Source organism: Lutjanus erythropterus, chromosome 8 (genome assembly GCF_056507025.1).
Source record: "Lutjanus erythropterus isolate fLutEry1 chromosome 8, fLutEry1.hap2, whole genome shotgun sequence".
In the NCBI taxonomy this organism is placed as follows: Eukaryota; Metazoa; Chordata; class Actinopteri; order Lutjaniformes; family Lutjanidae; genus Lutjanus; species Lutjanus erythropterus.
In genome coordinates, this window is record NC_139324.1 from 3,317,972 (window position 1) to 3,334,279 (window position 16,308).

The following is a 16,308-nucleotide window of genomic DNA, read 5'->3' on the forward strand; positions in this document are numbered from 1 at the left end:
TTACGTTATCATGATTAATGTTATCTGTATTTTCATCAACATCGAATTTAAGCCAGTGTAACAGGCGTAGTCACAGTGTCTGTAACGCAAAATTCATCCAAACAGAGCATGAAGGGGCTTTTTGTACGTGTAAAACACGCAACAGCGTTACATTAGGTTGCATTTGCCGTATTTGTACAGCAAGTGCACGACTTGGACAAAAGAAAAGACGTCACGAACAGGATTCGAACCTGTGCGGGGAAACCCCATTGGATTTCGAGTCCAACGCCTTAACCTCTCGGCCACCGTGACTGTACAACCTACTGTTGTCCCTATTACTCAACTTAATAATAGCAATATCGAGCTCATGTTTCACATACATTTTCAGTTGGCGTTACTTGGCTGGAACGAGGATTTGTGTTTTTCCTCGTTAATTTGAGTCGTGCCGTCGATAATGACAATAGAAAATGAAGTGGAAAAGGCACAGGGTGCTGACGTGAGTTCGGACATAGGAGGGAGACAAACACCGTCAAAACGTATCGGCTCACCCACGGAAGTTTCCAAAAAACCCTACTTGGAGTTTACGTTGAAAGGCATCACAGAGTATATAAGATACATCAGTACTGTTTTATCCTGTTGCAAACAACACACACGACACATCGTTTCATAGTGTCTGGATGTGGAAAGAAATGTATTTCTTTGCTGTAACGTAGGTGTTTTGACATTATAGTCTTGGACGTGTGCCTGTTTTGACTCCTATATGTTCTGTATTTGAGGAGCATTTATTTTAGTAGCTAGTTATTTTCACAGTTATGCAACATATCGCAGACGTTACAACATTCAAGGATCAGTTCACACAAAGCACTTCCTCATCGTAAATGCAAATTGCCACTACCCCAACACAAAGAGGATGAATAAACTTGATTCATGGTGCTTATTTAAAAAAAAAAAAAAAAAAAAGCCAATTAATGAATTAATTAACGGGACGAAAGCGTCCCTTTACTCTGCCAGTACTTTCCACAGGGATTATTATTTATTCTGTAGTGGTTCAAATAAAGTTTACAGTATTACTGCGGGTAATAGTAGATTGTGTTTCTGGAAAGACAGGTTGCTGTTAGCTTTTTAAAATAGTATTTTTGTAGTTTTACACACTCAAAATGAAGTTCCATTCACTGTAACGGGGTGGAGGTGGAAATCTCAAAACTTGGGCGAACTAGGTAGTTTGGAATGATAGCTCTAGGTTTAAGCAAAGGTTTAATTTTTTTTTATTTGGATGAAGGAGCCCTTTATTGTGACTCCAGCACTGTTTTATCTTGATTTTATATTAAGCACTGTAAATCCACAAGCACCACCATGTAAATCAGGGTTGAGCAACCGAACCACTCCCTGCATCAAATTTAATCCTCCACCATCTTACTTTCATTTACCTTCACTAGATTACAACACTATTACCTAAAGTCATCACTAAACCTGCAGAAAGTTTAACTACATGTTTCCATGGTCACTGGGTGAGAATTGCTGGGCGGGGGGTTGGGATTGGCGTGTCCCCCTCAAGTGGTCATAAATATTTTGTCCTCAGTAGGGATACATGTTTTCCCTGTTTCTGGTCAGAATTAATCAATTAAATGCATTTTCTGTGCCTCACATTTTGAGTAACACAATAAATCCAGTTCCGTACCTATAACTGTCATTGTCAAGTAATTGTTACTATAAATACAATAACTTTTGTTATTGTATTGATGTTCGCTAGATTCACATGATTGAAAATGAATACTGGTATGAAACTACAACATATTTTTGGTGCCAAAAATGCACAGAAAAAGCCATGATATTCTTGTGCCTATATCACAATTAAAATCTTGTTCAGGCAAATGTCCCCCTCCTCATCTTCTTTGTGGTGCATTTACCGCCCCCCACGCCCAAATCACACACTGACTATATGTCAAACATGCAAGTCACTGGCATCATGACATAACATGGAACATCATCTACTACTATCTAATTCATAGGGCTTTCCTGGTCGATCAGTCAGTCGATTACCTTGTCAATTTATCGATTAATAGTTGTTTGCCAATAAAATGTCAGAAAATAGTGAAAAATATTGATCAGTGTTTTCCAGGATGATGTCCTGAAATGTTCTGTTTTGTTTGTCCTCAACCTCTAAAAAGAAAAAATTACTCTCATAAATGAAAAAAAGAAGCTAGAAAATATTCACATGTAAGATTTAGACTCTTTTCCTAAAAATACTCAAACCAATTAATCAATTATCAGATTAGTTGATGATTAATTTAATTATCTATTCATGGATTGTTTCTGTTCTACTAATTTATGTGAAAATGTATGACATTTACTCATTTCTTTTTACCTCAAGGACTGCAAATAAAGCCCACAAACAAAATTTGAATGTTATAAATTTTTTATTGAAGTACACAATACTAAATTTGAATAGGAAATTACTGCATGTTTACAAGATGCTTGAAAGAACTGTAGGGGGAGTAAATTTAAACACTCAGGTGGCAGGGAATCTTCTGCTGCAAGGGAAACGTCTTTGGTTTGAGTAAAAGTAAGAACTTTGTATGAACAAAGATGATGTTAAACACAATATCAATACCTGATAATGCTGTAGGCATCTGGTGTCTGAACTTTCTAACAAAAAGAAACAGTTCTCACACATATCCAGATTAAACAGTGATTTCAAGACAAATAAAAACTGATTTTTGCACACATATGCAAATCTAAATATTACACATTTAATATTAGCAGACAAAGATATCACCAAAACAACACATTTGCATGAATAAGCAGAAAAGACCTCAAAGCCAGTCACATTTTAACCTCTACAGTACACAGAAAGTACACATAAGCCTAGTGTTCAATCCCTTTTCAGTAAGATGATTTATACAAAGAATTAAAAAGAAAAAAAAATCCTCAGAAAGACTAAGTACATTTAAGATAACAAGTTATTTGTAATCATTTATGTTGAATTATTCATTCACTTAAATATCCCATTGAGCAAACTGGCAGGTTAATTTTTGTAAGGCATGAAACACTTAAAAGGCAACTTTAAAGTCAACTATAATTAAAAATATTTCTGCTATTTTATTTCTCTGGTGGTTACCAGATCTTAGTGAAGTATGGCAGTGATTTTCTTGCATAGTTAAGATATAAAAATATTTGGGGCACCATATTTTTACATGAGGAATCCACTGCTATATCATATCTAGAGGAAGTATAATGGATCTGGAGGGATATTGGCCAGATAATGATACCCCCTACAATGTATTTCATTTCCCATGCCAGCGCAGATGCCTCACCACAAGGCAACTTTTTCATCTTTTCCAACAACTGAAGTCCTTCCCCACACTTCCTTACACCCACCCTTGTCCCCCTTCCACTACTCGCTCATGCCCAGGAGCCTCGACAGGGGCAGAACACCTGTGGCTCTGGCGAGCCTCTCTCTCTCTCTTTGCACTGTCTCAACAAGCAGGCCAAGAGCATGAAAAATGGGCTGAGCAGGAGTCATCCGTCAAAGATAGGAATGCTATCCTCTGCCGTAATCCACTTCTGTGACCTCTCTAGTATCTGGATCCTTGGCACCTGGTATCACTTGCTAAATTATTTTTAGGGAGTCATGGCATTAGACAGCTGTAACCTGGGCTGGTGAAGCATTAACAATGTGCAACAAGAGGAAGGTCACTTTTATAGAAACTTTCAGGCGTGACTTCCAAATGTGAAGTTGATAGTGAATTTGCACCGCCCTCAAACTTTCTCAGATTTTATGTAGGAGGTTTCAGACTTTGCCTATGCCCCATAAAGTGATAGCTGTATTCCTCAGAGGAAAGAAAAACATAATCAGGAATGTTTTACTCTCACTCTTATCTACAAATACATAGGAATCCACCCCCTCAGGAGTGCAAGTGCTCATACCAGCTTGTGCAAGGTAAAGGCACTGTAGGAGTATATACTGTATGTATGCATGTATCTAGGAGGAGGAGATGTTTTTAATGGTGCCCTGGCAAATGTATGAGATAACATCTTTAACATATCAAACTGAGTAAACTTTTTACCATGCATGTTACGGATGCCTGGAAGAAAAAGACTTACAAACACCCAAATATCATATAGTAACTCAATAAAATGTTTAGTGTGTAGTTACTAACTTGTGGTATATAAGCTCTATAAGTAAATACCTAGGGAGTATGTGCCTCACATAGAAAAAGACAAAATAATGCCTGTACAGAAACATACAGTTGCCCTACAGAAAAGACAAAGGGCTGCAAAATGGACTTTTAGTATGTTATTGTTAAAACCTATCAGCTTCTTTCTAATGTATTTTTTCTCACCATCTAGAGCAGCTTTTATCCCGCATTGATGTCCTTCATTTGCATCAATGTGACTCATCACAAACGTTAACTGGTATTTGCAAATAATGTTATTTTTTAACATTCTCTGAGAATGGATTAGTGTGATTCTCAACAACATTTAGACTATTTCAAGTTATATCTACTCTAATTTTCAGCACTTGGACGTGTACTCTTATTTACTAAATTGGCAACCACAAATTGCTAAAATATTTTAATGCACCACATGCCACTCATCTGGTGTTTTCGTTAGGTCAATGTCGGAAATGACGAACTGGAAGTCCTGAAGGACAGGGGAGAAGACAGTGCCACTCAGGCTACTGAAGTATAGTCACCTGTTAGTTGAGATCTGTGCTTTTTCAGCACAGGCCCAAAGAATTTAGTAAACAACCTCAAGTTCACTACCAAACACCCCAGGACCTTTTTCACTGAAAACCCAGAAACTCCCCATTCCAACTCTTGCACAACCTGGCAACAGACCGCCTCAGACTGTGGGCAGTACCACTGTTGCCCCAAGATTTACTATTTTTCACAAAAAAAAAAAAAAAATCCCCACAGAGAACAAAGAGACTATCTGTCAGTGAGGAAAAGAGCTCCAGAGGCAGACAAACACAGCAGGAGGGAGATAGTCGGACCAGCGCCATGGAGATGTGCTGCTATTGAAGAGGTGGGCACCAGTTGATGGGAATGAGTTATGGTGCATTGCTACAATGTTGCTTTCTTTGGACAACCCTGCTACAGGGCGTAGGAAGCACTTGCACTGGATTCTGATTCTGGAAACTGTGACATCTAGCTGCTGAGGAAGTTTGTGTGAAGGTTTTCAGAATATGCTTGTGATAATCAAAGTTAGTTCTGCTGGAACAGTCCAAGGATGGACTACTTTAGGAAGCCGAGAATATGTTTCTCATATATATGGGTGTTTAGGGCAAGAACAAAAGACAATGGATGGATAATCTGTGCCTGCTGGGTGTTCATAAATGTAGAAACTTGAGGGAGAAAAGAAACAATGGGAAACTGGAGTTGATGTTCCCAAAAAAAAAAAAAAAAAAAAAAAAGAAATCATGTTAAGACACTTGCTCTACAGCAATCGTTGCTGTGGGAATCTTGATATCTGCTGCGGGAATCTGGGTATCTGCTGCAGGAATCTGGGTTTCTGCTGCGGGAATCTGGGTATCTGCTGCGGGAATCTGGGTATCTGCTGCTGTCTCAACAGGGCTAGTGTGCATTTGTTCCTCTTCCTCTTCCTCTTCCTCCTCACCAACATCTTCGACATTCTCTGGGACTGCCAGGCCAGCGCAACGATCACCGTTGATCTCGTACTCAATGCCTGCTGCCTCTCCATTGATTGCCAGCTCCGCCTTCAAGCTGTCTTGGGTGGAGGGACTCAGCTTGTCCTGAATCTCCTCCAAAATGCCTTCCTGGGTGTGCACCTCTGCCATGGGAATCTCCGTATCTAAGCTTCCCAGAGGAGGAATCTCCACGTGGGCTTCTTCACTGGGTGAGCCCATGTCTTGGTTGGGTACCTCCCCGTCTCTGACCTTCTTGATGTTGAAGGTCATGGGAGACACCTTGAAAGAGGAGGTCTTGGCAGTTGGGCTCTTGGGGTGGTTAGGGGTGAGGCTCCTCTTGATTTTCTCCCGCTTCTCCGGTGGCACAATCTTGGTAGTGATCTGGGTCATCTTCTTCTCGATGCTCTGGCGTGAGAATGCCTTCTTGATGCTATCGACCTTCTTCAGGCTGGAGCGCTTGAACTTATCAGCCCTTCTCTCATATGTGCGGGAAGTGCCCAAACCCATTGCATCATCGAACTCCAGCATCTCATCCTCCTCTGGAAGTGCTGCAGGATTATCATCTTCATCGGAGGACAGGTTAATGGACTGAAGACCTTCCTCTTGGGCACGGCTGCCATCAACAGAGCCTGTCACAGACGGAGTGGGCAGGGTGGATTCAGCATCATACTGGCTTGGTACGGGGGTCCTGAGGGATTCCTTGACTGATACGCTGGTGGGAATCTCATTGTCTTCCTATTGGGAAACAGAAAAACAGAAAAAAAAGTGGGTTAAAAGGATGATCACTTGGATCACATATGGATAGGCACAATTGCTTGAACCACACTTTAGTTTGATAAGTGATGACCTTCATGATATCTTCGTTTGAAGGTGGTCGGGGTCAGACTTTGTAATAGTTATGGTCAGGGCCACACTCCAATGGCTATTGAAGTCTTGAGCATTATGACGAAGTCAAGATACTTCAGATGTATTTCCAAATGCACAACCCCCATGGCCATGTTTCTCTGGCCATGAAAATGGACATGTGTGTTTAAAACACTACACAACATATGTTGGGTTGGCCTGCCTGCTGAGGACTGAGAAAACCAGTCTCTGCATGCCTCCTGAGTCTTCTCCTCAAGACATCTGAGGAATTCCACATGTTTCTCTGCTGGAGTCTCCTTGTTTTCTCTCTTTTATATCTGTCTATGCCTTTAACCCGTGATCCTTGAACACACTGATGACCATAAACACAGTGAGATGGAGAGCAGCAGGTTCAGTTTGTTTCTCCCCTGACTCTTCCTCCATCCTCTTACTTGCTGCCAATCCATCTGTGCACAATTCCGCAATCACACACATACACACACAGTATTCCACTCCGCTGAGGATTTATGAGCTGGAGGTCCCACCCCCCACATTGCCCATATCCTTTCACACCCAAGAGCAAGTGGAGAGTGAAGGTGCAGCTTCAGTGGTTGACATACTCCACTACACATTTGAAACGCTCATAAAGAAAGCCTCCCAGTGACATCAGCACAAAGTATCACCACTGGATATTTGGTTTTGAGTTGAGTTAAAGCATTTTTGTGTTTTAAAGTTCAGGCACAAATCATGCCTATGTATGGGCAGTTAATATGAATACCTTGATTTGGCCATGACAAATCAAAACCAGGAAAGTCGTGTTCAAACTGATGCAAGGCCTCCACAATGCTCGTAGTGTCGAATATCTTTCCTAAGGAATGTCTGATTAGGTTAGGATTACAGTAGTACAGTGCTTTGGGTGGTTTTAGCTGGTGTTAAATTCTGAATATGGGCTTTGTGGTTATGATGTGGAATTTGAAGTCACAGATAAATAGTTATGCCACTCACATTTGAGATGTTCAACCTCAACCAAGCTGTTTCCATAGATGATACTTGGAAGAGTGACTCTGCATTAGAGTATGACTGCATTTCAAAGAATGCACAGCAGCTCTCGAGACATTATAGGTGGGAGTAAAATGCCTGGATGCCTATAGGTTGCTGAAGGAGTGTGCAATGCATCTTTTTCTGGAGTGTCATTAACACATACTTAAGGACTGGGCCAACCAGATGGTTTGGAAGAATCCTGTCTCCTGTCCATTCTTCAGTCATCACTCTAATGGTGTGTTTTTGCTGAAAAGGACAGTGTCAGTTCACCCACAATCTGTCACTGCCAACTTAAGCCCATTCAAGTCATTTGACATGCAGTTGCTGATACTTTTATGAAGTCAGTGAAACGTGTGAGATAAGATGATCTGTGAAAATTATGTTATAGGATATAGTGTTGTAAACAGGGCGATGAGACTGATTCTGATGTGTAAACTGCACGAAGTCATGATGTTAAGTAAAGTAGTGATTTAAAGGTCCAATCAATTTTGTTATAATATTGTCAAGTACTATATTTAAACATGATTTATCTCATCACATGAACACATCAACACGTGTTTCATTCCCAAACCCACTTCTGCACTTTCCTGATTGCATAAACTCGACAGGAGACCAAAGGCAATTTGAAATGAGCATTCCTGATTATGTCCAATTGCAGTTTTACCCTAGTCTGATCCACAGCAGCTCACAGCACTGCATTTAAAGTGTATAAAAAGCTCTTGAGAAGTGGAACGCCATGCAGAATCCTTCCAGTTTTTTAACCACCTTGCAGACGCCTGATACCTTTCGCTTTGATCTCAGACATGCAGGCATGACTCACAGTTCAGGTGTGTGCCAAGCATGTTCAGTATCTCCAAGTTAATGCTAATAAATCTGTCAGTGTGTTCTTAGAGGCACAGCATCAACCCTGAGCACTTTTCAGTTTTTTTCTCAAGAAAAACAAAGTTTTAGAACTTTAGAGCAGTGGGACGCCAACAGGCCTCAGCAAAATGTAAAAAAAATATTAAAATCATTAAAATTTCTAATAATATATAACATATCAAAATCCTATTTGCTGTGCCCATCTTTCTAGCTGCCTGTCAGCCAAAACATCATTCATCACATTATAAGCTGTCAGTGTTGACCTGGACTGCCACCTGCCGCCTACTCTGAAGCTGCTCTGCTCCTGAGATTTCTTGCTAAATCACAAAACTGGACATTTTTGAAAAGGAAAAGACCTGACAAGCAGACCAACAACTCAGCTAACAAAAACATAACTGAAAAAAGGCTGAAGGACTTCTGACCAAGTAAAACTCCCATGCATTTTGCAGCATATATAAAGTATGGATTTTCAACGCACATAAAAATGGCTATGAGTGCCCCAAATTCATTCAGTTTCTCAACTCTGAAATAACTTCTAAACTTCAGCATCACTTGAAACAAAAGCAACCAGTAAAGGTGCAAAAACAGATTTTTAAAGACATCTTGGCACCGGGGCCATAAGCTAATGCTATTTGGGGGACCTTTGCCTTTGCTTTAGAATATACAATAATACAGTAGGAGCAGTTACTTAGGGTTGATAAATTAATATACTGGTTCTCTTTTGGTGTCAGTTCCACATCATTCTGAATAATTATTCACATGTTCCTCGCTATAAGTAACACCAGGACCTAGTCTTCTACACAACACATAGGAAATAAGTGCCCTTATTCCATGCATTCTTGCTAAAGGGCCTGATGACACTTGTTGCCTTGTTGTTGGATACCAACACATCATTTGGCTGAATGGAGATGCTTTATAGATATACCATGTGGATATAGATTGCTTTAATAGTTGGAAGAAGTCATGTCAAAATAAAGTTATATGTGGCTATATTTTTTTGATTCCATATTTTGTTATATTTAATTAATTAGTGAGGAGACACAGGCTATAGGGCAGAAATGACAAGCCCATTATTTCTTTTCTACTTTCAGATAATTCTCCTATTGGGCATGTCTCATATTGTAATAAATACATTTCATTTTATAGTTTTATTTTCCATCAATAAAAAAAACAGCAACCTCTATGTTTCAGATAACTTTATTCATGATGACGGTGCTGAAAATGATACCTTCGGGATTTCTAAATACCTTGATACTGCCCGAGCCTAATGTGAAACTTTGAGGAACTGCTTCTACTTGTATGTTGAAAGTTTGAGTTTTTATTTGCCACCAACAACCACCAGAGGTGTGTCATGATCGCTGAAGAGCTGGGAGTTGTGATGCACTGCAGGTTTGTAACTTGAAATCCAAAAAAAAGACAAAAGGGAGCACCTTGGGGAACAGCTCTGGTTACCTCTACCTTTGGTTTGGTTTAACTGTGATTCCTCTCTTTCAGTTTTGTTCACTGCTGTTGTCTCCCTCCTGTCATGTCTGAATGTGAATGAGCAGAATCTAGATGCCCCAGTTTGCTGTTGGTCTGCCACACCCACAGAGCCTGTGTGGATCTGACTGTGTTCACGCAGAATCAAAAATCTGCGAGTCAGGAACAACGTGGGCGACGGCTCTTGTACAGGGCATGTTAGAATTTAGAGAAATAGCAGAAAGCACCACTCCAGACTTTATCTCCCTTTTTCTGTGTGTACATTCTAAGTCCAATAGTGTCAAATAGTCTTAATCATGAAGTGGGAGATAACTTAAGGGTTAAGCACCCACCTAAATCTCAGCCGTCATGATTAGAAAACCAGTCAATATGGCCTCTGCTGACCCTCATTCCCTGATAACAAACATTAATCTTTCTCTGATTGTTTGGCAGCGTTAAGGTTTCCAAAGGTTCAGTCTTCACACCTCTGCTCCAGTCTGGGCTTGCCATAGACTTTCTGATTTGGTTCAAACATGTTTGATATAATCAGTGTGGGTGCTGGAGTGTGTGGGAGGCAGCAACTGAAACTCAAACACCCTCCAATGAAAACTGAGCTCTCCTACCGTATACTGTACAAGACGTGCTGCCACAGCACGGTTTAAAATTTAGTTTTACTGATGGGTTTATGTGTTTTTCATGGTGATAAACACCAACATTTAGGGTGGGGTATTGAACATTTAAGGGTACTGACCGAAGTCTGCTGGTTCGACCGAGTGCTATTTCACGTTTCGATACCTGGGAGTAAATCTGGGTGACAGAGTAATAGGGAGTATAGAAAAAAAAAGGAGGAAGAGAAAGTGAGCAAGTGAGTCAGAGTTAGAGCGAGCAGCAGCTTGTTCAAGTCAGAGAGAGTGAGTCAGTAAAAGTGAGCCCAAAGCGGTTACAAGTGTGCTTAAACTTTTCAAAACTCGACTGACAACACTCGCTGCATGTGACATGTAAACCTGGCGAGGTAACAATGTCCAACCAACCACAGACTACAGTGCAGCGAAAAGCTAAAGAGTGCACCGTTTTCATAGCCTGAAGGCTAAATCCCCCACAGGGGCCTCTGCTAATGTTAGCAGTAGGGATGAGTGCAATTAGCCAACTACACATTTAAACATTGCCACCCTTGCTAGCTGGCACCAGAAATACTAGTCAGTTAAACTATTTATCAATATTTTATTCATGCAAAATGCCAGCTTACTGGTGCCTCTAAGATGTTATGCAGCCACTTGCCACTAGTGAGGGACCCCGGATGTCTTTATCAGCAGGACACATGACAGCTCATAAAACCAGTGGTTTGGCCGTGTTTTAATCTAGAAAACGGAAATAATGTTGAATGTAGACTATGAAAGAATAACATAATCACTTGACTGGAGCAACATGTGATCACATTCAGCACAGACACAGACATTAACATGCAAGGAAAGAAGCTGTTGCTACCACTGCTAACATTAGCCACACTGTGTGTCAGGCTGGCAGCTAACGTTAGCTCCGGGTCGTTTATCCGCAGACACAAATTCTCTGATTTCAGCTTCTCAAATGTGAATATTTCCTGGTTTCTTTTGTGCTATTATGAGAGTAAACTGAATATCTTTATGTTTTGGACGTAAGACATTTGAAGACGTCAGCTGAGACTTCGGAAAACATTTACTGACATTTTATGGACCAAACCACTAACAGATTAATAATTGATTAATTGAGATAATAATCAACAGATTAATCGATGATGGACCTAATCATTAGTGGCAGCCCTATGTTAAAGTACTGAAAAAAGGTACTGTTAGGTGCACATTATCGAATTCCAGGTACCAGTTTGGGTACTGTATTGTTTCAAACGTGAAGGATACTCAAACCTATCAACAATGCTTCCCTTGTCAGTTTTAAAAGGTACAGTCCGTAGGATTTGTCCGAATCATTCCTAAACGCATCAGGATATCAAGGTCTGGGGTTTGTGAAACTTCAGGAGCCCAGCAAAACAATGAGAATAAAATAAGGAAAAACAGGCAGAATGCAGGGATTCTGCACCACCACACACTTCTAGTGGATCACAAGTGATGATAGAAGGGGATTATGTCAAATGAGTATACTAAAGCTGCACAATTAATTGCAAAATTATTGAAATCACAAGTGTAATATCCAAATTGCAGAAACAGAGCTAAATCATAATTTTTTGAAAAAGGAAAAATGTCCAAGAAAACAGCAGTGTAATGAAGTACTGTAGTGCTGCAGAGATGCCCTCACCTAAATATCTTGTTTTGCAGATGTAAGAAAACATTTTTGTTTGGTACAGACCCCCAAAAATGTCACATGATCCTGATTTTATTTATTTTTTTTCAGCCAAAATGAAAATTATGATTAAAAAAATGATCATTCCCACTAACTGTATCTCATATTGTAATCGCAATTTCAGACAAATAATCACAATATGACTTTTTTTTAATCATATTGTGCAGCCCTAGTCTATACATTTTTTTTTTTTTAAATGCTGCAGATTGTACCTTTAACTGAAGAGTTCTCATACCACTTCCAAAGCAAGAGTCTTAAGTGTTCATCACTTTTTCCCCTTGGAGCCCTGACTTCATCTGGCTCACTTTCTAAGTCTTTTATTTGGTTTAAATGCTGTTTATTTGATTTTCTGCCCAAACAGTAAAATACTGTAAAATGAGTTTGTCCCCGGTTTAACCCCCAACCATCTTGGCAAGCAAACTAGAACAAACTAAATTTTCCTAAATACCGTTTGACCCAGGTCTGTCCTGTGTGTGTGTGTGTGTGTGTGTGTGGACCTCACATCATGACACTTTTCTCTTGGGAACCCCGTTAATTAACGTCCCCTCTAAGCGAGTCCTCATTATCCACCAGAGAATTTGATACATGCGTGTTTGAGTATCTGTGTGCCACTGTGTATTTGTGTGCAGCCATGTAGGACATCGGTCATTGTTTATTGCTATTAAAGCTCTTTAAGAGAGCAACATGGAATAGAATTAAAATACATTTGGAACAAACTGAAAAACAAAGTTAATTTAGTCTGACAGCAAATTTACTGTACGTTAAAGGTTGCGCACTTCAAATGATGTTTTGTATGCTTACGTAATGCAGTTCAAGATCTCACTTATCGGCTGTGTGGTAGAACTGCCATCTAATTGCAAGTCTTGCTAGGTGTTGCTCAGCCGGAGCTTATGTAAGTCACTTCTCTGCTCTATTCAAACAGACAGGGATCAGGGCGGGGCGGGACGGAGTCGCCACTGATTCAAAGAGCTCCAGTGGGCTCACGTTACTCTGAGTGTGTGTCTCTGTTTATACCGTATGTGTAATGATACCCTGTACTGTTTCTTTTGCATCTGTTCTCTCTCTCCTCTGTTTAATGAGTGTGTTCAGGCATCTGCAGTGATATCCTGCATTTTACTGGCTGATATGAGTAAAATCAATATGAATGATTTAACATTGTCCAAAATCTAAGATGTTGTCTCATCTCATGCAATATGCAACATCTCATTGCAATACCGGCCCTACAACCTAAAAACATTTTTAGCCATGCTAACAAGGTTCTATGAATGGCAGTGTCAGCCTGTCAGTTAGTCCACCACTTTAGTCCAGACTAAAATATCTTTACAATTAGTGGATGGACTGCCACGACATTTCCAGTGGATGAATCCTAATGATTTCAGTAGTCTCCTGACATTTCCTTTTGCACCACAAAATCTCAACAACTATTGCATGGATTGCCATTTAATGTAGACAATCATGCCCCCTGCAGGATCATTTATAAGCAGGATTCAACATTAACCATGGGCCAATGGGCTTTGACCACTAATTATTCCACATAGGTGGCCAAATTCTGATTAATACAAGCCTCCACCAATGAAACGTTACAGTTCCTGTAAGATCCCTTTGCACCTTTTAGTTTAGCGTTCAATGAAAACAGTGAACAGTAGTCATTGCTGGCTAGCTGCAAATAGTCAGGGCTACAGCAGTATGGGTTCGCTAAGACGCCATCCTCGCAGAAGAACCAGAAACACAAAAAGTGGACAACGAAAATACAAAAAGGCAGTAAAAATTTAGGAGTGAATAAAGTGGCTGGAATAGGACACATCTCAGGGTGTGACATACAACAGTGTGTGCTGCCAGTTTCCTCAGCTAGCCAAGAAGTCTAGCTCACTTTTCATTGGGAAAAAATACCGCCAGGAAACACATCACAATTCATGTGGCAAGTGGACTTTAACACAAGTGTCACAGTTATAGAAGCCTGTGTTAAGTGGAGTTAAATTGCCTTTTCTGTACTTTTCTTTCTTATTTTTTCTCATTTAGGCTACCCAAAATGTACTTTGGCTACCAAATTCAGGGGCTCGGTGGCCCTAAAAATGTGCTTAAAAATATAAGTCTATTCTCTGACCTTTCACCTAGTCAGCATTTCCTTTTGTCCAGTATTTTGATTTATGACTAAATACCTTGTGATTTTGAATATCGTTATAGTGTTTTATGGTGACTAAATACTGTCAAAACTAATGTCTCATTAAATGACATGCTAAATATTATACCTACCTACCTACAGCTTTCTTTGTAATATCTTCACATTTGTGGGCCAGCTCGATTACATTACGCTTTCTGTTCCACTCCAGATCAGGCGTTTTTCAGGACATGGACCCCTAAGCTGATAAAGAAATTGAACAGGGACCCTACTACATATTTTGCACTGAATATTTTCAGGTCTTCTCTCATTTGCGCTTCCCCATAGCTCACAAGTCAGAATCATGGCAAATGTGAGCTGCTAGACCAAATAAACTAAAGACCTGTGCTCTACATAAGGTTTCTAAATATGCATGCAGAAAGAATAATAAAACACCTCGTAAATGTACTGATCACCTCTCACATGCAACACAAGACAGAGAGCTACTTATTTACCGTTATGTGAACCACAAAACTCCATCAGCAAATTTGCGCTTAGTCAGTTATGTGCGCTAATACGTCTGTGTGTCAGCAGTTTAAACAGGTGTTGTTTTCCAGGCCCTTTAGAAGATGAATGGGGTTTTTCGTAATCCTAACAGGCGAGGTTGGTACAGGTGTGTTGGCACAGTGAGTCAGGTGCCTCCAGGGGACTGCCCCACTGACAGGGTACACCATCACCACCACATATGAACACACAAATGCATGTGTGCACACATTTGCTATTGTCAATCTCCAGCAATTACTTTGTTACAGACTGAGAGTGACAGGAGGCTTTGTTTAAAGAGAGGAAATGACAGGCAAACTGAATGCTACTTCAAGAATGTTTTTTTTTTGTCATGCACATTTCAAACAAAGGACTAAAGATAAATCTCTGGTCCTGAATATTCCCCTTTTTTCTTCTCTTAATTTTCTCCCACCCTCCCTTTACTCTCTAAATTTGCCTATCCACTTCATCTGTAATACAACCCACCTTCATTCAAGATGCTCAAACAAAACACGTCCTTTAGTCCCTGCAGCCTCTCACACACTCGAACACACACAGCCTCATCCATTGTGCAAATGTGCCTTCATCTGCATATGTTTTGATTGCATCCTTCCCATTACAGTGCAGCAAGGTCTTTTACAGTTCAACTTTTCCTAGCTTGTTGCATAACATCATGCCCCTCCACCTCTATCCCAATGTGCGGGAAGAGCGATCTGTGGACAGAGGAAGTAGGGAGGAAAGGAAGGAAAGGAAATGGAATCGTGCTATTCGTCATGGGACAGGGTAACATGATAAACTCTCAGTCTGTGTACTGTACTCTGCCTCACACTGATGGATGTGCATACAAAGGTTCTACAACTAAAAGTCAGGCCAACACCATACCATGCATGCTCAAATTGTGACAAACATGTTTGCAAGTATCATAAATATCTCATCAGCGACCTCATGCCAATTTTCAATCATGCCTCCTGGTCTAATACCCATGAATCTTTGCATAACAAGTTAGGGCATTCTTTCCAGTCCACGCCCCTCCCATATCGGCCTCACCAAAAGAAAACACGGCATGTTTACTGGCCTCACAGACTTGCGTAATCACACCACACAATTACCAATTCAGGCGTGATGTCATGCTGATGGGCTGGTAGAATGAAGATTGTGGCGATCCGGAGAGGCGCCGATTATTTCTGCTGACATAAATGATGATGTTGGACTGTTCGTCTCTTTACTCAACCCATAATTCACAGGATGGCAGCCTGTGTGGCTGGGATGATGACAGGTTTCATATTCTGCTATACATGCTCATAATTAATTTCATATGCAGCGTGGTATTCATTATAATAATCCCATGGATGACTGGACCATTGCGCTCCTTGTCACTTGCCACACTTCCTTGACATCAGCCATTCCCAAACTTAAGAATGCCACGGCCAAATTTAAAAACTGAAAATCTGCAGCACACCCAAACCTGTAATCCAAACTCTGATCTACATGAGACTGATTGTAC

General features: G+C 40.4%; 1 protein-coding gene and 1 non-coding gene across 2 annotated transcripts in view; both read right to left on the reverse strand.

Annotated features, from left to right (window-relative positions):
- Nucleotides 1-209: 209 nt before the first annotated feature.
- trnas-cga (transfer RNA serine (anticodon CGA)) lies at nt 210-291 on the reverse strand. Its single transcript has one exon. It is a non-coding gene; the product is annotated as a tRNA-Ser (tRNA).
- A 2,086-nt stretch (nt 292-2,377) lies between these two features.
- The window catches only part of cavin2a (caveolae associated protein 2a), a 29,858-nt gene continuing 15,927 nt past the window's right edge, over nt 2,378-16,308 (reverse strand). Inside the window, exon 2 of the mRNA XM_084724261.1 lies at nt 2,378-6,364. Coding sequence (XP_084580387.1) covers nt 5,405-6,364 — 960 coding nt within the window. The 3' untranslated portion in view covers nt 2,378-5,404. The remainder of the gene's footprint in view (nt 6,365-16,308) is intronic.